We start from the raw sequence: 24896 nt of genomic DNA, 5'->3' as shown, positions 1-24896 counted from the left end.
TTCTTATAACATAATATCCACCTCAGAGTCAGCTTCTGGGGTAACCTGTCCTGTGACATGGATATATTGCTGGACGGATGGAGTCCAGCAGAAAGCCACTCTCCAGAGCCTAGCACAGGCGCGGCCCAGAGCAGGCACTCCTCCTTATCTGTGGAACAATGAAGCCAATGATTCTTTGGTTAATAAATTACTGAGAAAGCTTCTCAGGAAAATACAAACCCTAGAGTGACTCAGAAGGACCCAGAGCGTGAGAGATAAAATGCCAAGGTTTCCAAAAAACACAAACCACACAATACACATGCCGCCTGCTTTTGGGTTCTTCATGAGGCGCTTATCTCTTGGGTTAGTGCCAACACAGGATTGTGAATATGAAACCAACGACATGATTAAAGACATTCGTGCCCATCAGGCCCCAAACCCCAGATCCCAACCATTTCACTGCGAGGCCTCAGAGCTCTGGTTTAAAAGGATGATTTCTGAGCACGAGCTTTCAGGCCATTCTCTGAGCTGCTGAACACGGCAACCCACTGGCAATATCTAACAGCCACTCCAACAGGTCTGGTCTTGGCTTGGAATGTGAGTGGCTTCCTCTCTGTCTCTCCACAGCTACTCAGACCCCGAGACAGGAGGAAACTTCTAGAACCTTCAAGGGAGAGAAAAACAGCGGTTGGTATGAACAGCAACCCAAGGAAGAGTAATTCCCCTCCACAGATTTGAAACCAGATACGCACGGGTTTGAGCCCAAAGCACAAGCGCTGGAGCACTCAAGCTCACCCTACCAGCTGCTTGGGAGCCGCTTTCTACAGCTTCAAAGTCACAGCTGGCAAGAACAGGCCCTCAACAGACTCTGGAAACCTGCCCATTCCCATCAGCGACTCCACCGTGGGAAGATGTTTCTCCGCACTGAGCTCAACAGAAGAGGCCCCTTTACCCAAGCAAGTGCTGTCACTCACCATGACACCCCGACCGGCGTGAGTGCAAGTGATAGAACACGGATGAAGATGTGGGCCGCCATCTTGCCACTCTGTCAACTCCCCAAAGACTATTTTTATTCCAATAAAATGGATCACAATAAAGACAACTGAAATGTTAAAAACAGACTTGAGACTTACAGCCCCTGGGTGGCTCAGTTGGTTGATCATCTGACTCTGGGTTTCAGTTCAGGTCATGATCTCATGGGTCATTCCCTGCCCCTTCCTCAACTCAAATGCACACACGATCGCTCTCTCTTGCTCTCTCAAATAAATAAATAAATCTTAAAAAAAAAAAATAGACTTGAGGCCAAAAATTTGTTCTATGGAGAAGAAAGGATTTAGGATTTGTTCCTTTTTTCCCTCCCTTCCTCCCAAATCTGAGTGTGCTAAGCATCTTAAAACTGTTTTCTCTTTCGGTGAAGAAGATATTGTGGTTCTCTGCCTACAGGCATTTCCTATGGCTTGACCAACCCTAAGCACAGTAGTCCAAAGCCGGTGGTGTGTGAGATTTCCAAGGGGGACCATGAGAGCATGAAGGAAGGGGAAATGACCCTCCCACTGCCAACTTCCAGGGGGGCTGGCCTCAGGAAATGCAAAAAGTAACCACCACCGCAGGTGACAAAAAAATTACAGCCCCACAAATGCATTCTAATGATGAGCGATGAGCTGCCACTGGCGTCTTGATTACACGTTTGGTTTTGTGATTTCACTTAAAGCCTAGCCGGAAAGTCATTTTCCCTACAACTTTGGTATCTTGTAGGGAACCAGGCAAAATCATCGGGATGTTTACTAAACATTCATTGAGAGGACAGATAACACAGCCGGCAGTTTGTAAATGGAATGGACGGCACTCCCCCCTACCCCCCCGCTAGGTCCCCTCTGGCATTGCCCACTAGGAGGTGAAAGATGTGATTCCTTTGGATGTGGACCTGAAGAGGAAGCACCCTGATGGGGAGCTTCAGAAAATCTTCCAGACTCTTCGAAGTGTTTGAAAAGGGGCTCTGCTGCTGTGCTCTCGATTTTGCCTCTGGGGTGCTGTCGTGGCTTTGAGTAAGAGGGCTCACGATGACTGCGTCTGAAGGGTGTCCTGAAAGTCTTGATCATTCCTGATCTGGTCTCGACCCCCCATTAGTCTCAACATCACTTCCCCTGTGCTACTTCGTGATACGCCTTCCCGTAGAAGAAAATCTTTAAATTGGACTATCTAGATGCATAATTGTCATCTTCCGGGAGCCTCTCCTTCCCAACACGGAGGGCGCAGAGACGGGGAACAACTGCTCCATGGAAACATCTCCTTTGGAAACTGGCAAGGCAGTTGGGAAAGGTCGTATCTTTATTTTCTCTCTGCCTTCAGCTTTATTTGCTTTGGAGGTCTGCACATGGGGGTGGCATCCATCCACTCGAATTTAATGTGTCTTTGTACAAACAGCTTACATTCATTCGCTAAGCAGCAGTTTGAAAGATAAACACAATCATTTCAGAATTTCAACACAAGGAACATTATTTGTACCTCACCAGCAATGACGTGCTTGAAGACAAGACTCAGGCACGCTGACTGCTAAGACAGAATAAGGAGGGTCAAGAGGAGATTTGGGGGGGGGGGCTTTTTTCAAAGCTTTGATTCTACATAGATGACAAGTTTTTTGTGGGCAGGATTTTCCTTGATCCAAGTCTCATCACCCATGGTTCCTTGAACACAAAGCACTCGTTAACACAGTAGGTGCCCAGTAAACAACTGAACTGTTGGCCTGTTCCAGAAGGAGTGAGGACCACGATCCATCTGTATTTGGCAAAAGCAATGATGTCCGTTCACCCTCCTAATGGTTTGATCCCAAGCGCTTCTCTGGTTGTCTCAGCACAATCGAAGTTGGTTAGACTGCAGTTCTGCTCTCTCCCGGCTCTTCGGCTCTTCGTCCCTCTGTCCTTCCTCACTCCCACACACCTCCCCCCCCTTCCTGCTTCCTTATCAATTGTTCCCCTTAAGTAATCAGAGCTCAGACTAGTTCCTGACTGTGTATAGAAAAGGGTTACTAAATCAACAAATAAAATCACTTACAAAGTAATTTTTTATACAAAGTTGCATTTCCAGTTTCTCTCACCCTCAAAACTCCATTCCATGTTCATCCTTGGTATTTGAGATTAAGCGAGCACTGAAGGAGAAAACACAACCCTGCTCTCACTCTGGGACCTAGGAAATTGCATGCAAACTCCTTTGTGTACTTTCCTTTTGGGGACTCAAAGGCCACAGCTTTCATCAGATTCTCAAAGAGATACTCGATTCCCAAGGCCCCAAACATTTGATGTTGTTGTTGAACTTTTATTTTCTTTGTTTACTTTAGGATTTGGTGTAGGATTTAGGTAAGAAAATTTAATCCAATTCAAAGAAGGGTCAATTTAAAGAATTTAAAGGCGTCCCTGGGTCACTCAGTTGGCTAAGCATCTGACTTCGGCTCAGGTCATGACCTCAGGGTCCCAGGATCAGCCCCATGTCAGGCCCTGTGTCACCCCATGATGGGTGACAGACCCCCACGTGGGCTCTGCATTTAGCAGGGAATCTGCTTGTCCCTCTCCCTCGGGCCCGCCCCTCCCCCATCTCATGTGCACACGCTCTCTCTCTCTCTCAAACAAATACAAATCTTTAAAAAAAAAAAAAAAGAACGAAAGAATTTAAAGAATAGTACTTTTAAAAAGGAGACTGCCCTACTCTTTTGGCAGTAAAATGTTAAAAGGGATTACAGCGATATCAGACAGAAGTGTGTGTGTACGTGTGTGTATTCCCCTGATCACTCTAGCCTACATACATGTGGCCTTTTGGCTGAAAGGACAGTCACCAACAGAGTTCAGCTCCCCACCCCCACCCAAGGGAACACGTTTAATTCCGAGCTCTGATCAATGATAAGCTCTCATGGGCCACCAGACTCTGCCAAAAAGGAGTGGAGGGAGTCGCTTCAGCCACCTCCAGGACCAGGCTCACTGCTACAGCCGGCTGACTGGGTAGGCTGACTGTCTGGTTGAGAGAGAATAGGCTGGTGGGCACGGGCTTTCCCCTTGCACACGTGATGACCCTTGAGCACAGCACAGGCTTCCTAGCGCATTTCCTGCACCTGAGCAGCCCATCCTTCCAAAGCTCCTCAGGCCTCCAAAACTCAGTTCAAATTAATTTCTTCCGGGAAGCCCACCCTGATAAACCCCCTCAACCACGGCTGCCGCGTTGTCCAACATCCCATCCATACAACTGCGCTGTAAGGACTCCAGAAGACCGTCAGTCTGGAGAGTTGAGCTGTGGACCAGCGGACGGTATACACGTTCAATTACATCAACCTAAAGAAAACTGTATGGGGACGTCATTCCCCATTCTTCTACCTTCTTAGTTTTTGGAACAAAACTTGACCATCCTTGATGGTGATGAGTGTCTTCCCTTGGGTTCCCCAGAAGGCAGGGCCGAAGACAAAAGCTTACGTGCCACGGCTTTACAAAAGGAGTTCAGGCCAAGGAGGCAGTGTGGAGGCAGGACGCTGGGGCAGCCACAGGAAGGGCCGTGTGTTTCGGAGCCAGACACCGCTCATATCTCAGCCTGGGGGCCCGAAAGACCTCACGCGTGACGGAGCCTCCAACACTCCCTCTGGGAGGACGGCGCAGGAAGAACGTGGCTACCAGAACCCAGTCCCCTGCTCCGCCCTGCCCCCACACAAGCTTCTGGATCCTGAGCGGGGCTGGAGGCCGCAGTGCAGGCATCTCAGCCGGCATCGGACACACTCCAGTGAGTTCCTAAGCCAGAGGCCCATTACAGGCTTCCACTATTTTTATCTCCAATCACCCCAAAGAGTTTGTAATTAAGATAAGGGAGATGAGTTTTCACTGGTAAAAGCAGTGGCCGAAATACTGCATTGGCTAGAAATACCATGTAGGCACTTCTCTGCGACCCCTATTCCTCAGAGTGACATCCCCAAAGGCTCTGCTCCCTCCTGCGCCCGACCACAGACTCCTGTGGCAGGATCCCGATGAGGCGGGGACAGAGTGCCACCGCATGTCTTCCCTGCAAGGGCTCACCGACATGTCCCCAAGGGCAGGAGGTGAGGCTTCGTCAAGCGACCAGTGCTTTGCATGGCTGTTTTTGTCCCCAACTGTTAATTATGGTAGAATTTGGTCTCAGGCAGGATTCTGCTCAGGGAAGAGCCTTTTCCTCCTCCCCCCTCACACTGGAGTTGGCCAAGGTCAGTTCCCAGCAGATGTGGCCAAAGGGCCTTCTGCTGGCTGATCTATGTTACAGGTATGGCCTCTCGCCATACCTTTAAGGGCCAGAGGCACTGGGAGTCCTGGACAGTAAGATCCCTGCGGTGTGAGGAGACACTGCATGAGCGCGCAGTGCGCTCCCTGAACGCCAGCACCACAGTGGGAGGCTGCGAGCCCTACCGTGAGGGGGAGGGCCTGTGCCAGCGTGGGTGGGCATGTTCAGGGACCACTTACCTCAGCAACTGAGGGTGACAGCGTCATACACACACTTTCACCTGAAAAGCGGGTTCTCAGCATTCTGCACAAACTGGACCGTAAACACACTCCTCAGCCCCAAATGTACCTGTGCAGGTGCCACGGGTCACTAGTCCCATAAGGAAGAAGATGAAAGGGACAGTCACTCCTCAAGGAGTCTATGGTCTACTGAGCAGGTCCCACACGACCAGCCGCAGCGCCAGGCCCGCGTCCTGCAGCCCGGGGACAGGGACTGCGGGACGCCGGGTCTCGGACTCCCCGGACTCGGGACCTCCCTGCGCTGTAGGCGTCACTGCGCGCCCGGAGAGCTCTGGTCTCTGCGGGGACATGGGTCCGTCCCCGCTGCCGAGAAGCGAGTGGCTGATGCGTTCGAGTTCGGTGTGAAGAACGCAGACCACGGAACCGCGTCTACAACCCGCGCATGTTACGAACCAGATGCGGAACCGGTTGTTCATTAAAGTAACAAGAAACCCGCCCGCGTTAACATTGTAACGTTTCTGCAAACAACAACTCTAGTTTCCGAAACGAGCTTCAGTGCGCAGGCGGCACTGCGGACGGGACGGTCCGGGGCAGCAGAAGCAGCGGGACTGAGCGTCGCGTCCGCGGGGGCCCTGCCGCACGGGGGCATTGGACGGACGCAGCTCGCTGACCTCGGAGACCGGCTGAGGGCGGACTGTCCAGACGGTCCCCGAACCGTGTCCTCAGCTTCCGGGGGTCTGTTCGGAAGAGCCAGGAAGAGCCGTCGAGGTGAAGAAGAACGTTCTAGATCTGCTTCCCCGACAGTCACTGCACGTCGGAACCGCCGGGGCCTGGGGGGTCGGACCTGCGTTTCCAACCGGCGTCCAGGGGAGCTGACGGCGCTGGTCCAGAACCACGTTCTGAGCCGCGCGGGTCCGGCCGGAGGACAGAAGCGAAGGCGGTGGGGGAGGGGCTGCGGGGGGGGGGCCCGGCGGGGGGTGGGCCTGGACAGAACGGAGCGGCCCGGGGACAGCGGACAGCGCACCGTCGTCACCTTTCGCAAGGGGCGGCCGCGACCAGGCTCTGAGGCCGCTCGGCTCGCGCGCAAGCAAGCATCGCCGCTCACTCCGGCCCAGACCCGCGGCGGAACCGGGACCCGCGGCGGAACCGGGACCTGCAACAGAACCAGGACCCGCGGCAGAACCAGGACCCGCAGCAGAACCGGGACCCGCGGCGGAACCGGGACCCGCGGCGGAACCGGGACCCGCAGCGGAACCGGGACCCGCAGCAGAACCGGGACCCGCGGCAGAACCGGGACCCGCAGCAGAACCGGGACCCGCGGCAGAACCGGGACCCGCGGCAGAACCAGGACCCGCAGCAGAACCGGGACCCGCGGCAGAACCAGAACCCGCAGCGGAACCGGGACCCGAGGCGGAACCGGGACCCGCAGCGGAACCGGGACCCGAGGCGGAACCGGGACCCGAGGCGGAACCGGGACCCGCCGCAGACCCGCAGACCCGCAGACCCAGGACCCGGCCGGGCCGCAGGACGCAGGACGAGGAGGAACGAGTCGCTCCCGCCGCGCCGGTCCCGGAAAACCACGCGCTCTGGACCGGGGCCGAGTCCACTCAGATCCCGGCTCTGCCGGTCACGGTGTCGCCGCGAGTGTCGCCGCGTCCGTCTCAGACGCTCAGACCCCGCCTCGGGCGACGCGCCGGGAGAACTCGCGGCGCAGAGAGGGGCGGCGACCGAGCCCAGCGCCCGGACCGCAGGTAAGGACGCTCCGGGGATGACAAAAGTGACCGCCGAAAGCGACCTTGTTTTCCCAAGACGAGACACAGGCCCGAGACAAGACGCCCAAGCGGACGAGCATTTTGTATTTTCAAGAGCAAAACGATTCGCACCGAGAACCGGCGGGGACCCCCTAGAGTGACCCGTGCCCGTCTGCACCCGGGCAGCGCGGCTCCGGCTCCGCTCGGGGACAGCGAGGGGACCGGCGGGACAAGGACCTCAGGTCTCACGGCCGCATCCTTTCCAGCAAGACAACCTGGACCCGGAGTTTCAACGCGAAACGTCAGCGGTTTAGGCCAGAGTCTCCCGCTGCCTTTCCCCTGACCTGCCAGCGCCTGTGCAGGTAAGAAGAGCACGAGTTCCAAGGACCCGCAGAGAAAGTGTCCTGTTTGCATTTTAGACGGAGCCATCCCAGGAACACCGAGTGAGAAGCACTTTCTTCATTTCTGTTCCTCTTTTTCCCGGGAAGCCCCTGGCGGTGAGGATCCAGACATGCCCTCATCACCACCTGGGCTTCCCGGACTCTTCGGATCTCCTTCTAGCACTGAGCACTGGGGTTAGGTTCCAGATGATGCCAGATGACTGCTTTCTCAGCCCCCGAGAACCAGTACCGGCTCTCCCACGGCAAGTGAACATCTTCATTGTCCTAAAAACCCAGGTTCTTTCTTGGACAGGATTTGAAAGCCTGTTCGTTTATCCTGAAACAGATGCAGATGTATGGGGTCTGTCTACATCTCTGGATAGTTAGGACATCTGAGTAATTGTTTTCTCTATTTTAAAATGAAAGACAAGACAAGAAAAGGTTTGTAAGAGAGAGCCGGATGTCAGAAGAGATAGCACGCTTCAGCTGCGTCAGTGAACGTGTCCTGACAAATCACATTATCTCAGCACGGAGAGTCTTTGTATCTGCGACACATTAGTTATTGCTTTATGTGAAAATAGGCAGTGTGAGGAGAAATAAGTGACTTGGACAGGGAGACAGTTCAAAGCTGATTTCTGACACAGATTTCCTCAGCCGGTGGGCCGACAGTAATTTCTTTGGTCTTTCTCTCCCCGGGAATTCACCCTTTTTAATCTTGTAAGTTCAGTATTTTGGACTAAGAATTTGACTCTTAGAACACCCTTTGCAACGAGGTATGCCCCCCAGGAAGGGAGCTTTCGCCTATGCTCCTGTTCATTCACTCATTCATCCATTTTTTAGTTTTCTGAATCCGTGGAAGCATTTCTCTGAGAAAAGCAAGGAGAGAAGAGGGTGAGTTTTTAATTTCTCCGGCTGACTGGTGCTTCTCTGTTGGAGCTCTCTGTCTTTGGGCAACAACCTCCTCACGACATCTTCTCCAGGTGTGGCACCCAGTGGCACTTGGGAAGAGTCTTGGCACCGTGACAGTTCCTGCTGCTCACCTGGGATAGCAGGGGGGAGAGGAGGTGTCTGCACACCCACCCCGGGCCCTCTCCCTGGGATAGAAACTCGGCGACTCCTGTCAACGTTAACCACACAAATTACAGGATGTCTAGGAAGAACCTGAACACAAAACATCAAAGACGTGTATTTAGAAAACTGCGGGCACTGACTGAGGCTGTAGAAGCAGTTACAACAAGGGGAGAGACTCTGTCCGGGGAGAAGGAGAGTGTCGGAGAAGGCCAGGGACCGTCACTCACGGGGACCTCAGGGACCTCGTCCCGCCCTTCTCTCCTCTCCTCTCCTCTCCTCTCCTCTCCTCTGCTGCGCACTCCCTCGGCTGCCTTCCTATATGGACTGGAGGGCCCTGGTTATTTTATAAGTAGGTAGGTGTCTTTTCTTACCTTTTTTTTTTTTTTTAAGAGAGAGTGCGAGCAGGGGACAGAGGAGGAGGGACAGAGGAAGAGGGACAGAGGGAATCTTTTTTAAAGAAGATTTTTCTAAAAAGAGTTTATTTATCGGAGAGCGTGCGTGCCTGCACGTGGGGCGGAGGGGCAGAGGGAGGAGGAGAAGCAGGCTTCCCGCTGAGCGAAGAGCCCGACGCGACGCGGGGCTGCATCCCAGGCTGAGCCGAAGGCAGACGTTTAACTACCTGAGCCATCCAGAGAGAATCCTAATCCGCGGGGCCCCATCCCAGGACCCTGAGATCATGACCTGAGCCGAAATCAAGAGTCAAGATGCTTAACCAACGGAGCCACCCAGGCGCCCTTATTTTCTTTCCAATTAAATGATATGGTTAATAAGAGCCAGGACTATCCCGTTTCTTCTCTTTATCTCTTCCATTTCCCTGAATTCAGAAAAGCCTCTACTTACAACTTGTCCACTTAAGGAAGTCTGCAGTACAGACAAAGCAGGGTGGAAAAGGGCATCAACGCTGCCCACCACCAGCAGACAGTGTCCGCGGCCACAAGCCTTCATTCCGTCACACATCGTTCCTTAGTCAGGGGGTGGTTAGCTGCGTTGGTGCTCAGTGCTGAGCTCTGTTATGGACGTCAGTAAACCAATCCGAAAAGTGTAAAAGCAGTGAGTACATTTAAAATGCTGAAAAAAGAAAAAGGCACATGATTATGATGGAAACAAAAGTAGAAACAATTTTTCAAGACTGAAAGCGGCGAGGGGATGCCTTCCACTGCGGGGGTCACCTGGCAGACCTGGAAGAATCCTCGAGGCCAGAGACCAAATCATGATCGAAAGAAGGAACAGGGACTAGTGAAAGGAGAGAGGCGACCTCTGGGGGCTGTGGCTCTGTGTTGGCCACGACGAATGCCATCCCTCGGCCGGGACTCCATGAATCCTGCTGAAGCCGGGAGTATGAACAAGTAGCCAGGAGCTGCTGTGTGAACAGAAGCCCAAGTATGGCGAAGAGTGTTCACGTGTCTGCTCCAAGATAAGGCTCAAAGTTGCGGGGTTCAGGGCCCATCCAAACCAGCAACCCCCATCTGTCGGCCAAGGAGGGTGCTGGAGCCATAGGAGGTCCACATCTGGGGGGAAGCGTTGAATAGGATGTAAAGAAGAGTGCTTCTGGTTTAACACTTCGAAGGGCCCACTTAGGTTTCAGGTTTGTCATCTGGAAACCAGTAACTTAAACCTCTCCGAGTCACTTTGAACTTAGGCAAGAAAAGGGCACGTGAGTGGGGTTTTAGAACTCAGCTCTTCAGAAACGGAAGAGCTTCCGCATGGAGCTTTACGTGTGGCTAATTACACACATATGTATTGCACATCTCCTCTGTGATAGACGCTTTCGCACACATTAACTGATTTATTCACTGAATAATTCTGTAAGGCAGATACCACCACTATCACCATTTTATGGCTGTGGAGACGAAATCCGGAGAATGCCAAAAGTGGTCCATGCTGATTCCGAGAGTCTGTTGTACCTCTCCGTTCCTAACTGCCTCCTCGGCCAGCCAAATGAACGAATGATTGACCCGGTGCCAATTCAGACTCTAACTCTGCCTACGTTTCACATGGTCAACTTCTACTACTTTATATGTGAGCCCCAAGAGATACGGTACATACATGAAATACGCATGCAGGCAGCATCAAGAGCCACTTGGAAGAGTGGTTTCAGTGAGTAATAACGAAGTCAAACGGGACCCCCCACAAAGGGTTACTTTTCGATATGTATGTACCTTCTTCTGTGCAACTTACAAACCGTCTTGTAGCACGGCCTCCTGGTTGAGGGCTCTTCTTTGTCTCCGGAAACCCTCTGTACTGATGAAGGAGTAGAGAAAACGGCTGAGAACACTAACTGGGGTGTAATTTCTGCAGTGCTCCCGTGTAAACTGTGGTTATGAACAAAAACCTCATCTCTCTCCTAATCATTCCATGACAGATGCAGCAGGATATGACATGGTGACAGGAAGACTGAGGAATGAGAATAAAATGTGTCAAAGGAAAATCTCCCTAATCGCTCTGACATGACAAGCTGCACATGAAAAGTCTAAATATTCATTGAGGATAACAGAACAGCCATCAACAAATTTGTTACTTAAGACAATATTTTCACTTCAACTCTCAACTCACAAGGGGTCCCCATAATACACTGCCATTTGAAGTTTGCATCAGTAACAAAGAAAATGTACGTGAACCTCACAAATACGTATGAATCACACTCTTTCAGATTGAGAAAGGGACTCGGCCCATCAGAGGTTTTCACCAAAGAGCTGTTGCAAGGACATTAACCTTGTAAATCATTTCATGGCAAGACGACAGCCTGGGCAGCAAGTAATGGGTCTGTTTCCTGTTTATTTCTTCCTTTAAATATATGCATTTGTGCCTTCAGATGCCACTTGTTTAAACAACATCTCCTGTATTACTCTGTTTCTAGCTCAGCAGTAGCTGGACTCTTGAGAAAGAGAGTCTTCCATGAAGCAAACCAGCACTAAAATGACTCTTATTACTTATCGAGTAGTATATCCCACTCAGAGCACCAGGGAGAGTACCAGCCAGAAGTATGCAAATGTTCCATGCGTTCTGTTGCCTGTCTAGACACCAGATTCATTTGTGGCTGTTCTACCTTCCTGTTCCATGAGAGGCAGGACATTTCTGGGTAGGAAAGTGGGCTTTGGCATCTCACTTTGTTAGATCTTTTTCTTCAACAAAAATGGAGGAAGGAGGAAGAGATGGTATCTTTGTCCTCAGCCAGTGGGGGATTTGGAGTTGTGAGGAAAATAACTGTATGTTCCCTTTAAAAGGCAAATGGAAGAAAAAAAACATACGAACGCATATTTAGCCTCACTACTAATCAAAGATCTACAAATCCATTATGCTATGAATATCACAAGTTGAGAAATTCACCTATTTTTTGACTCAGCTATTCTGATTTTAGCCAAAGGAAAATATCATACCTATGATCAAAAATTTTGTATAAAGTTATTCATCTTGGCATTATTTTAATGATTTTAAAAAAGGTGAAAATCCTTCAACGTTCATTAGAAATAATGATCCATCATCACAACGAAATATTAAGCAGGGACTAAAACTGGAAAGAACAGGATTCCACTGGGCAAAAACTGCAGGTCCTGTGAAATAGGATACAGAGTTCTGCTTCCACTTAGGATGTAACAAGTCACAAGAGAATAATGTTTCCATCAGAACAATGAGAAAAGGTGGGCGATATACAAATAATAACTTCTCTTGACCCCATCAGAGAAATGAGGTCACAAGGCAACTAAGTGACTTGAAATCCAAAGAATACTAGGCCATTCATGAGTTGCTTCACTTGGTAGAGCATAAGGGAAAGAGGCGGCCACCATATTAGTTGATGAAAAGAAATCAGCTAAAAATTTAATGACTCCTTAAAGGCCAAGTGTGAGCTAGTGTGTCCGTTTGGAGGAGCTGAGAGCCTCAGACAAGGGAATCTGCACTCACCCTCCAGCTCTTTTCTATAAACCTGCACTGGGTGTTCACAACAAAGTCAGAGGCAAAGGAAAAGATCGGAGAGAGTCCTCCTCCACCAAATAGACACGCAGGGGGTAACCAGCTGTTGCCAAAAGACAAGCACAAGGCCTTCCCAGAGACTTCTCTTGCAAAGCCAAAGTCTTAAGCCACTGAGGGAGGGCAGAAAAACCCTCGCCTCTAGGACCAGTCAAAAGTCCACTGCTTCTGTGAGAATAAGAGAAACAAAATCTGCTCATCTCTGAGGGGGATGAAGGAACTCTCGCCACACCTGCACACATAGGCAGAACCACTGCTGCTGATGGAGGAGTGGAAGCAAAAACCTTCTGTACCCAGATTTGTGTCCAGGAATCTGCACTGCTCCAAAGCAGAGACCTCCTACTCCTGTGGGGGAGGGAAGAAATCAAGAAGCCTTAACCCCAAGGTTCAGGCACACAGAGCTTGCCTCAGACTCATCCAGGGCAAGGACAACAAAGAAATGGCAAACCCCTGCAAGAAGACACACACAAAGAAGCAAACAATAGAAGTCCCCCTACTTGGCATAGGGGCCAGAGCAGCGAGACAGATGTCCTCTGTGGTGCAGGTATATAGTGGCAGTGGAAAGCTGAGGGTAAAGCATTAATACTTAGAAATCCTCTCCAGTACTCACGGGTCTATTCTAAGCAAATGATAACAACAGCTATCTACTGAAGTCTGTGGTACACTAAACCCAAATCTAACAACTGCTGATGGATTGACTTGACCTTCACCCTCTGCCCCCCTCCTTTGCCCCACTAATGGCCTGAAAGAAGAACAAGTATGGTTATTGTCAAGCATAAATTATATTTACCTTAGTTTTTTTGTTCTTCTAGACATGTTCTGCATATAACTAAAAACTAGGACTCACATAAAAATGTAAGGAAAAAAATCACTGTCAAGAGATAAAGGAATTGGGGCACCTGGATGGCTCAGTGGGTTAAAGCCTCTGCCTTTGGCTCAGGTCATGATCCCAGGTCCTTGGGATCGAGCCTCACGTTGGGCTCTCTGCTCAGTGGGCTCTCTACTTCTTCCTCTCTCTCTGCCTGCTTCTCTGCCTACTTGTGATCTCTGTCTGTCAAATAAATAAATAAAATCTTAAAAAAAAAAAAAAGAGAGAGAGAGAGATAAAGGAATTAATAGAACCAGACTGAAAGATGACTCAGCTATTGCAACTCTCAGGGACTTTACTATAATTAATATGTTAAAAAGAGCTAATGAAAAAGGTGGGCAATATGCATGAACGGATGGAAGATATCATCAGAGAAGAAGAAAGTATAAAAGTGTTAAATGCAAATGCTCTACTTAAAAAATAGTAGCAGAGATAAAGAATTCCTTTGATGGGTTCATTGGCGACAAAACATAAGGAAAGAATTACCGAAGTTGAAGATGTTAATGAAATCATTCAAATGGAAATGTAAGTTAAAAAGGAGTGACTTACATAGAACAGCACCTCCAAGAGCTGTGGAAAAATATAAAATCATGTAACATTAGAGTTCCTAAAGAAGAAGAGAGGAAAAACAAGGCCAAAAATAATTTGAAAAGCTTATGACAAAGAATTACCCCCAAATTAATGAAAGACAACAAGTCTCGGTTCCAAGAAGCCCAAAGAATCTCCAGCAGGATAACTGCTTCCTCACAAAACAAACAAAAACAAAACAAAACAAAAATCCCTAGACACATCCAGAGTCAGGCTGTTGAAAAGCAAAGATAAAGATGAAATCTTGAAGACAATGAGAAGAAAAGAAACATCACATGCAGAGGAATAGTAAGAAGAATCACAGCAGACTTCTCAGAGACTATACAAAGCATAAGACAAGTGACTGACATCTTTTTAAATCTTTAGGAAAAACACTTGCCAATCCAGAATTTTATTTCCAATAAAAATACCTTTCAAAAATGAAGATAAAACAAAGACCTTCAGACAAGCAAAAGCATTGCCAAAAGGCCGATGCTACAAGAACCAGTAAAGGCAGTTCTTTAGGCAGAAGGATGGCATCAAGTGGAAATCAGGACACACACACACAGAAAACAAAGAGGCTAGAAATAAAGAAGGCAAATATTAAATACATTTCTTCCTATTTTAATTACTTTTATTTATTTTTAAAAAGATTTTATTTATTTATTTGGGAGGCAGAGAGCAGAGTGGGAGGGACAAGGAGACTCCACACTCCGTGTGGAGCCTGATGCAGGCATCAAGGTCTCATGACTCCGAGACTGTGCCCTGAGCCAAAATCAAAAGTTGGACACTTAACTGACTGAGTCCCCTAGGCACCATTGTTATTTTAATTACTCTTAAACCGTATGCAGGGTATGAATAAAGTTTTGTAAAAAGAAAGCAGAGCATGATTCATTAAAAAAACTTCAGAAGGATATACAACCAAATTTTATCTGATTTTTTTCCCTAAGTGGAAGGATTACAGATTATTTTATCCTTTATAAGGTTTACTTGCACTTGCTAAATTTTCTGCAATGAACCTTTATTGCATTTTGTACTAAAAGTAAAATTTTATTCTTATTTTCTGTCTTAAATATTTTTAAAGATGATATATGGATGCCAAGAGTTGTGAAATTAGAACAATTTTATAAGGTAATTGCTGGAGGAAATAATAACTGGAGAAAATTTTCTGTTATGAAAAGTTTTCTTCACTTTTTTGTCCTTCTGATAAAAAAAAGACATAATAAAAAGGCAAAAAGGGCTTTCCTGGTGGCACAAGCCACTGGAAATACATCTAACTTTCAAGAGAATAAATAAGTATTAAATATAAGCCTCTTCCAAGACTTACGGACCTTCCCTCTACTGGATGAAGTCTGGGAGCTAGAGCCACATACATGACTGAAGGACTGTTTACTCCAGGAAAATATTAGAAGATGATTCTCTATGTGGTCAAGAAACAGAGTCAGGAATTGATGGTATCTAGGCATTACTGAGAACTTACACTTGCACCAAAATGTCTTTCATAAAATTTAGTCTTGCTTTGACTTTTATATAATTACCTAATTTTTACATTAAAACTTAGCTAAGATTTCTTCTTAGCTTTGCTAGTAAAGTAGTATTTTGGTAGAAAAAGGATAATTTAGTGCAAACATCTGCTATTCTTTTTTTTGATGGTTAATTGAGGCCACAGGGAGCCAGAATATTTAGATTTCAAGTCCAGAATCCAGATACCATCATCCACATGATAGAGTTATTGAAAGGATCAGAGATAATGTGTGAAAGACACAAAGTAAGTACATAACAGGCAATTAATAAATGGCTTCTATTATTGGTTGCTTAAGTGTATCAAAGATATACGAACATGCTTCACTGCCACCAACAACGAAGCTAGGGTATCACTTAACGAACAGCAGTTCAAGGATCCACTGACACCTGTTAACTAATCCATCCGACAGGCCGGTAAGTGAAGTCCTGGGATTCCAGACATTTGAGAAACTGTCTCCTCATCTTGCCAGGGGGACTTCTCATGGACATAGAATGGTCAATGTGGGGAAAGAAAAAAGGACTATCCATGCAGTTGTTGTATTTTTGTGCACCCGGGGGGGCGGTGGAGAGAGGGAGAGGTGCAAATTGGCATACGCTCACAAAGTTCTCACAGGAAAAGTACCTCTTGCAGAGGCAAACAAATAATATTTTGACTTGGAAAGTTTTAAAAAGTCAAAGCAAGCTGTTGAATTATGTGCCACACTGGTTTCTCCCTCTCCAGAATTTTTAACCACTAAAATAGGGAAATGTTGGTGTTGATGCCATAACTCAACATTGAATCATCTCTTTCTGCTAACCCAGAGCACAGTTCAGCTTTCTGGCTATCGCCATCAGTCGCTTTAGGGAGGCCAAAGGTTTAAGAAGACGAAAGGACGTTCTAGCTCTTCCACTGACTTTTAACAAGAGAAGTCTGATTAAACGCAGTTCAGGCTTCTTCAGCTGAGTTCTCTGCGTCCTTGGAACTTACAGATTCAGAATTTAAACTTCCGGTAAGCAGAGCTGGACACAGGGACAACTATTCAAAGACAAAAGTGATTTTATCCTCAAAACTTCTACAGCACCAGGATAAGATGCAAAGAGTTGAGGTGAGGGTAGAATGGGAGAGAAGATTCTAGGGCTCAGGCTGTTGACCAAGACAGACTGCCCCTTGGAAATGAAGGCAGGATTCAAGGGGAGGGAATATTTACATACACAGGGAACATATGGAAAGACTGAATCAGAGCTAGATGGTGACATGAGGAGAGAGCAGAGGAGGACAAAAAAATCCTCATCTCTCCCCGAAAAGAAGAAAAAGTCTGCCTGAGCAATTGGCTAAATGGCTTTTATTCTCTAATAAAACTGTGCAAGAGGAAGAGCATCCTAGCTTGGAGAACACGGTGTGACTCACAATCATGTCACAGGGACTGAGCGACAGGAGAGACGGGGAGGGGGCAGAGAGGTGTCTTGTCGTGGAGAGAGAGGCCCAGGCAGGCAGAGGGCACGGTGGGCCTTCCTCTCTCCCATTCCCAAACTCAAATGGGGGAGCTCTGCGCAGAGGGAACGAGTGTCCTCCAGAATCAGGTTCTCCTGTTGACGGTCCCATCGCCAGCACTTAGAACCATTCCTGGCACGCAGTGGACGCTCTAGGTATCGTTGCTGGAGGACGAGTGGTACGTGCGGGAAAGAGAAGGAAGCGGAATCCTCTGAGCAACACCACCTGCCTCACGGCTTGTGTGATTAAGGTGTGAGTCGGCAGAGAGCTGGGCTCGGCCTACCGCCTAAAAAAGTGATGCTTCCCTTGGGGCCAGCTTGGGTTTGCTGCTGCAGGACCACCAAGGACCCAAGGGAAACAGGCAGTGGTCAAACGAAGCGTGATTGATGAGCAAGGAAGTAGCAGAGGGTGGCTGCGCTCGAAGGGCACGGCCTCCTCGTCTGTCCCAGGTCCCACCCACATCTCGGTGTTTGAATAGTTTATCATCCAGGGTCTCTCGTTTGAGGATTATTTCCATAGAGTCTTCTGCAAAGTACAACTAACCAACCAAGGCCTTCGAGGCACTTAGCCTCTCAACGTAACTGTCATCTAGACAAGAACTGTTCTATTAACTTAGCAACGGCGAGGGTAGTTCTGCAAGGCAGATGGACTCAGAACAGAGAGTCCCTGGGAGCCCCACATGGAACCTGACCGAAGAGCAAAGGATTTGGTCAGCAGAGCTGGGGTCACGTTGTGTAAATTCCCAGATGACTCATCCCACTCCTCAGGGGATTGCCCACACGGAAGACAAGGGGTAAGACGGAGAAGTGAGGATGAGTCAACTGTAGACCTGTCTCATTGCTCTGGCCTGGCTCCTTGATGTCACGAACACAGAAGTACATGTGGGGTTTAGACACAGCATTCATATAAAGTCATAAAAAAGAGGGTGTCACTGAGACATGTGGTGTTCATCATTGAGGGAACAAAAAGACTAATGGTAACAGACCAGCCGAGAAACTGAAGTGAAGCAGACTTCCAGTCATTCAAGTGTCAGTCTTACAGGAAGGGCAGAAATTCTACATTTTCATCCTTCCCAGGGCTTCACTCTTCTGGATCGTTCCTTCCCTTTTCTCTCAGCTTATCCCATCACCACAGCAGTGAGGCAAGAGCCTTGTTTTCGTGTATCTGGACTAGACTAGCGTCCTTGTCCGTTACTTCAAAAATGCACATGGCAGGGGCGCCTGGGGGGCTCAGTGGGTTAAGCCTCTGCCTTCGGCTTGGGTCATGATCTCAGGGTCCTGGGATCGAGCCCCGCATCGGGCTCTCTGCTCCTCGGAAAGCCTGCTTCCCCCTCTCTCTCTGCCTGCCTCTCTGTCTGCCTGTGATCTCTCTGTCAAATAAATAAATAAAATCTTTTTAAAAATGCACTTGACAGCGTCTGCATGCGATTTCTCGGGAAATTTCTTATCTAACAGGGCACTCAATGGGATAAGCAAAGCATTAGGAGGAAGAGCCTCTGAATTTCGCCCTCGTCCCGCCATCTCCGAAAAATGTGAGATTCCAGTTTCTGCTCACAAAATGGTGCCAGAGAGGCCCCTCACTTGCTTAATAATGAAAACATCAGACGGAGTAACTTGTGATGGCCATTTTGCTTAAGTAATTAGTTAAGTAACTATTTATTTAGTTATTTATAACTGTTCATTGCTTACCCTGTATCAGTTCACACTTTCTTCCATAGGAACCAACCAGGGTTTTATGCAGGGGTGCCGTGATGGACCCCGAGGCTGCATTCCCCAGTTCCCCTTGAATGCACACGGCTGATGAGAGGGGTGTGGAGAGGCTGCGTGTCTCCTGGGAAAGCTCTTCGCAGGTGACTGACTCATGTGAGCAGTGTCATCCCCCCGCACCCCCACCTGCCTGTGGTTGGAGCTACAGTGACCACCGTGGACCGTGAAACAAAAGAATGAAAGTCAGGTGCTCAGGCTGATGGAGCGAAAGATAGAAGAACCTGGTTCTCGACTAACCCCGTGATGCTGCCGTGGCCTGGGCCATCGTGATTCCTTCATATGTAAGGTGAATAAACTTCTATTCTGCTTAGACCAAACACAACTCCTCCGACAGACCCACTGCCAACTTTATGAGTGGCCTCCTTCTAGGCTCGCCCCAACATTCGCGGGCTCAGACCAAGAGCAGAGCTGGAGGCCCCTAGCCTGTGGCCTGCCCATGTCTCTTTCCTCCCCTAGTTCTGCCCATCTCTGTGGACAGCCGAGCTCACGCATCTAAGCTCATTTTCAGGCCAGCGCTGCGTCTTGGCCATGCTTCAGGACTAGGGTACACACACCTCCCACCAGGACAGGCCTGGAGAGGCTGGGGTAGGCTCTGGAAGTAGACTCACTGACACTTGGGCAGGGATTCCAGGTTCCTGGACCCCAAGGCCTGGTCTACAAGTGGGAGAAGACTGGACCCCAAGGCCTGGTCTACAAGTGGGAGAAGACTGGACCCCAAGGCCTGGTCTACAAGTGGGAGAAGACTGCCTGTGATCTTCTCACCCCACGGGGAGAAGCACAGCCCTTGTAGGACAGCACTAGGGCAGAGCTTAATCCCCAAGTCTAAATAGGATACCATTAGCTTCTTTCCCTCTCACCCTTACTGTCTCCCTTTTTGTCATTCACAACTTGACAGTACAGCGAACTTGAAGTAGTCTGTTTGTTACAACAGCCTTGGTAAAATTATATTTCAGAAGAAAAGTCTAGAACTATAGCTTGAAATGTGTTGTCTTCCAGTTGTCTTTAATGCCACTGTCTCCTCTCTGCTATTCTACTGTATAATGTGTAATTTGATCAAGGCTGGATTTCTTTCTTTAAAGTGGGCTCCACACCCAGCACGGAGCCCAGCACGGGGCTTGAACTCATGACCCTGAGATCAAGACCTGAGCTGAGATCAAGAGTCGACGGACGTTTCACCAACTGAGCCACCAGGCGCCTGGCAAGTTCTCCTTTGGTAAGCATGATGGGGATGGCCCAGCCCAAGTTTATCAGCCAGCTGCTGGATTCGGGCCGGATCTACACCAGCATTAGTGCATCAGCTGCCGGATTCGGGCCGGATCTCCACCAGCATTAGTGCATCAGCTGCAGACCCTGGGCACGGGAACCGGAACAGGGCCTGGCGGCCTCAGAAACCACACGGGAGCAGGGGCAGATTCTGACAGGGGAGGAGCTCTATAAGGCCACTGAAGTGGCCCAGGACTGCGCCTGTCACCCCGCAGGCCCCACTCAGCTGAGGGTAGCAAGCACTGCGACCTCCTGGGACAGAGCGGCCGACGACAGGGTCCACTCCTGCCCCAACTCACACCCCAAGTTCAAGAACTCACTCTTTAAGGAATCCGTGGCCTCCAAGGCCTGACTGGCAGGGCCAGGAAAGCTGGTTTCGCAGATGTGAAAATGCCCCAACAGCGGCACCACGCGTATTCTGGAAGTTCTCTCCTTCAGGATCTCCCATCCCCGCAGCGACTTTAAGCCTCATCTCTGACTACAGATCTCTGTGTTCTCCGGGCGGGTAATTACCAGGAACGGGAGGACTCACCCGCCTTCAGAGAACCGCTGTGATCCCGCTCCAACAGCAAGGTATGGTCAAAAGAACACTGAGCGACGACTCGGAGATGCGGGCGGTCGCCACGAGTAAATGTGTCCTCCCAAAATTCACCTGTGGACATCTAGTCCCCAAGGTGACAGTATTAGGAAGCGGGGCCTTCGGAAGCTGTTAGGCCAGGAGGGTGGAGGCCGCACAAATGCGATTAGTGCCCCAACCAAGGAGACCTCAGAGAGGTCCTTGCCCTGCTCTGCGCAGCGCAGCAACAGCGAAAAGACGGCTGCCTATGAGCCAGGAAGAGAGCTCTCGCCAGACACGCATCTGTGGCACCTTGACCTCGGACTTCCCAAACTCCAAAACTGTGAGAAATAAATGTTTGTTGTCTATGCTACGTCATCTATGATATCTTCATTAGAGCAGCCCCCAAAGACCAAGACAGGGTTTCTATCTCCAACTTTCTACCTATATTTTGTCTATTCATTTTCCCACAGGCAAAATGGAAGGCACGAGCTAAATGGTTCTGGGTCATTCTACGTATGACAGACATTTTCAATGTCCTGTCCCCATCTTCACCTTCTTGTCATCTTTCAGATCTTGACCTAGAAGCGAGTTCCTTCCAGAGCCTTCCCTCACCCCCGCCAGCCCGCACCGTGTCCCCACAGTTCCCTGTGGCGCTCTACTGCAGCACCACTCTCACTAGGGTGTGACTGTTTGTGAATTTATCTGTGGGTGCCCAGCCGGTCTGCAAACTGAGGGGGTACAGACACCAATCTCTAAGGTTCTATCTTCAGCACCAATTCTTGGAAGGAGCTTAGTGACATATAGGAGTGGACGGTTTATGATAGCTACAGCCCCTTGAGGTCACTGGGCTGCTGATGGAAGATGTTCTCAGTAACTATTCGGGAAACATGCTGAAATAGGCTTCGTTCTTCCGCCTGCATTTAGAAATAGTCTTTGGACATGTGTACCATGAACACACATCTAATGAATCAAAATACCACAGTTTTGTAAGGGAAAAGATGAAGAAAAGTCTTCTATTTTTATGATGAGAGAAACTCAGACTATTATACTCTCATTAATAAAACAGAAGATCTTTTGTCTTCTCACGTGAGCTCTTCAAATTAATCTAAGGCCTGATTGTCCCAAAGCATTACTAGTTATATAGCAACATCATCTGTGTCACAGAATTGGGAATGACACACATATTCAGTTGCAGAGTGATGGTTAGACAAACTGTGCACTAACTATTGAGCTTACACAGCCTCCAACAACGGTGCCTCCAAGAGAACCTGAAGTTAAAAGACAAGACGAAATAGCGTAGTGGTACGACTCTCATCACGTGAAGTGTATCACTGTACGGGTAAAATATGGAGAGACGTATTACAGATCGCTAGCAGTGGCTGTGTTTATGTGCTAGGACTGTGAATTACTTTCTTCCTACTTTTCTGAATTTTGCAGATTTTCTTTAATGACTTAACAGTTTCAGCTCACGGTTAAAAAACCAAAACGAACAAATAATTTAATTGTTAACTGAAAACACCTTGTTATTTTCTGCTATGAAGCTGCTGGTGTGTCCCCCTGAAAGAGCTGTGTTGAGCCACTCAGAGACCCTCGGGAGAGAGCAACAGAGCAGGAATGGAAACCGAGGGGACGCGAGCACGGTTCGAAGCAATACTTCCCTTCATGCAAGAACCGCTTATGCCACACAAAGGTGCAGCCTCCAGTTCTGTTTCCAGAAGTTTCCATGGGTAAGTCCTCAAATGACTCCTGCGTGTCAGTGGAGATGGTCTGTGGTAACCACTTTCACCATGTTATCTCAAGGCTCTAACCAGAGTGCCATCCATAAACTGTCTCTCTTTGCACATAAATCCATTACTTTGGGGCAAAAAGCCCATTTATAAATGCTCTCATAGTGGTCCACTTTGCAAATCCCTACATGGACATGGTCTATGCAACTTCCTGGCTAAAAGGTGAAAAACACCCGGCCTCTGGTCGCCAGCACAATTACAGGCCATCTTCCCCACGTGACGATTGAAATAGTTCACTCTGCACGCACTGACCGACTGGACGTGCGCAGCTGACGCCGGCCACGCACACACGCATTCTGGGGCTCTGTTACACGGGCACATTTTCTCTGCGTGGAATCCCGCCGCCGGAGCATTTCAGGAGGCAGGGGAGGGAGCTAGGAGTCACTACAAGACTGGAGCCAGCCCAGGGCTGCTGGGGGTCGGGTTTTGCTAAAATAAAGCCAGTCCTCCCCACGCCCACCATGGCTGGAGGCCCGGGGAACACAAAAACGGAGTCCATGAGATCAGTCCTGGGGGACGGTCTGAGGGAAAGCACACTGGGCTTGACGGAAATCTGTTTCGATTTGAAATTAAAACGAAAAACAAACGTGTAAACAGGGAGACGTAGTGAGCAAGGAAATGAATAAACAGATAAGTCCTGACTAGGGCAAGGGCTGTGAGAATTATTTGGGGTTATTAATGCACCTCAGTGCGCTCTGTCTCTTGGTTCCGTCCCCCGACAGCTCTCCGGTGTCTGTTCACTTACTTTCTCTGGAATCGGACCACAGGATCCGCCAGCAGGTCGGTGAGGTCAAGCTTTCTCCCCTTCTCAATGACATCCTGATGTTTGCGCACAAACAGCCACCCGATGTGCGAGAAGAAGAAGCCCCGGCGAGCGTTGTGAGGGTCCGCGTCGGTCTCCGAGTACTTGTGGTGGACTCGGTGGTCCCTGGCCCACTCGAAGATGTCATTCTGCAGGGAGAACACAGACCCTGAGTGAAGAGACAACACACCCTGGCAGCTTCTCGAAACCTGGAAAGCTTCTCAGCCTTCCCCGGACCACATTCCCCACCACCGTCAACACTGACTTCCACTTTGCTCCCACAATCAACCTGCAATGTCTTCACCTCGAGTTCAGTCCCTGGGGTTGGTCGGGGGGGTTCCATGAAAACAAGAGGAAATCCTTCCTCAGTAGGGTTCTGAGCTTGTGTCTGGGACGCGCCCCTGCAGGAGGTCCAGGCTTGTCGAGTGAGCGAGAGGGGGAACCTGAAAGTTCTGGTGGAGGCGACGGAAGTCTCCTGGGAGATCATTCATGTCAGGAAAAGAGAGACCCAGTCTCAAGATGAAGTCTTGGTTGTCAGAGGAGAGGGGCCACCTCCAGTATGAAAGGAGTCTGGCGCCTGGCCCGAGTCCCTCTGGCCTCGCTCTCATTCTTGCGTCCAACTTACAGACACCAGGAAGCCAGTTAAGTAAAAACTGAAAGAGTGACTTCACCAAATCTCTCAAATACCAAGACACAAATAATACTGTTTGAGGACTGCTCTACCAGGTGCCACAGGGAGGGAGGGAAGTCCTGGCTCCCTGAGGAATCTGATAGACTTGGCCTGGCCCTGGAAGCAGGAATGCCTCACAGACACGCAGTGCTGACTGGAATCCCAAGACAGACTCCCGAACCCAAGGAAGGAACAGCATTGTCGGGCGGATTCTGCCAAAGCCACAGACAGGGTGGGGCTCAGGTACACAGGGGGGACATGCCCTACTGACCCTCTCATGATGGGAGATCAAGGGAAGGTATCAAGAGACTGGAGGCCCCGGACGAGCCATCCGGGACGAGAACCAATGGCATTTAGGCTGACAGCATTAACGAGACCTTATCTTCTGTCATGGGCCACTGAGATCTCCAGACTTTCCGTTTAGACTCGGTTTTCTTTTTCTCTGATAATGCTTTCAAAACTCCGAGTGGGCCGCCCTCACTGGGAAGTAGTGCTTTTGGTAGGAAAGTAGTCTGAAAACAGAAATAAGCCCTTTAAAAAAACAGAAAGAAAAGGTCATCGTGTTCAGGCCTCAGTCACGTTCTCAGTAGCAACCAGCCCGTTCACACCTGCTGGCTTCATCCTGCGATGAGAAAGGGGAACAGTTTTGTTCTCAAAATTCTAGCAGTTTCTTCAATCTAAAGGGGATTCATTGCGTTTTTGGTTTCTTGGGCTCACCCAATGCTGCCGGAAGCCTCCTCAACCTTGTCTACCCAACACCACCACTGGAAGCTTCTCAAGTGGTTTCACTCTTGGGGAACAGGACAGAGAGGGAGGAGGTAGACAGGCCGTAAGAGTCACGAGCTCGACTTTGAATACAGAAAGAGAAGAGAGGTTCCTGGCTGTGCATGCAGGGCAAGAACCGCAGCCGGGCTTGCTGGGTAAGAATGGGGTCTGTGGATTCCCGGAGCACTTAGACACGGTGGCCGGAAAGAGTGAAAGTGTTTATTCCACAGTCACAGAGTCTGGGG

At 49.2% G+C, this 24896-nt stretch overlaps 1 protein-coding gene across 1 annotated transcript in view; it reads right to left on the bottom strand.

Moving 5' to 3' along the window:
* SCD5 (stearoyl-CoA desaturase 5) overlaps positions 1-24896 on the bottom strand; it is a 142363-nt gene that overhangs the window by 13726 nt on the left and 103741 nt on the right. Inside the window, exon 3 of the mRNA XM_059151932.1 lies at positions 23160-23365. Within this exon, the coding sequence (XP_059007915.1) occupies positions 23160-23365 (206 nt within the window). The remainder of the gene's footprint in view (positions 1-23159; positions 23366-24896) is intronic.

Source organism: Mustela lutreola, chromosome 1, assembly GCF_030435805.1.
Source record: "Mustela lutreola isolate mMusLut2 chromosome 1, mMusLut2.pri, whole genome shotgun sequence".
Lineage (NCBI taxonomy): Eukaryota > Metazoa > Chordata > Mammalia > Carnivora > Mustelidae > Mustela > Mustela lutreola.
Note: the sequence above shows the minus strand (reverse complement) of the source record. Positions and strands in the feature narration are given on the sequence as shown.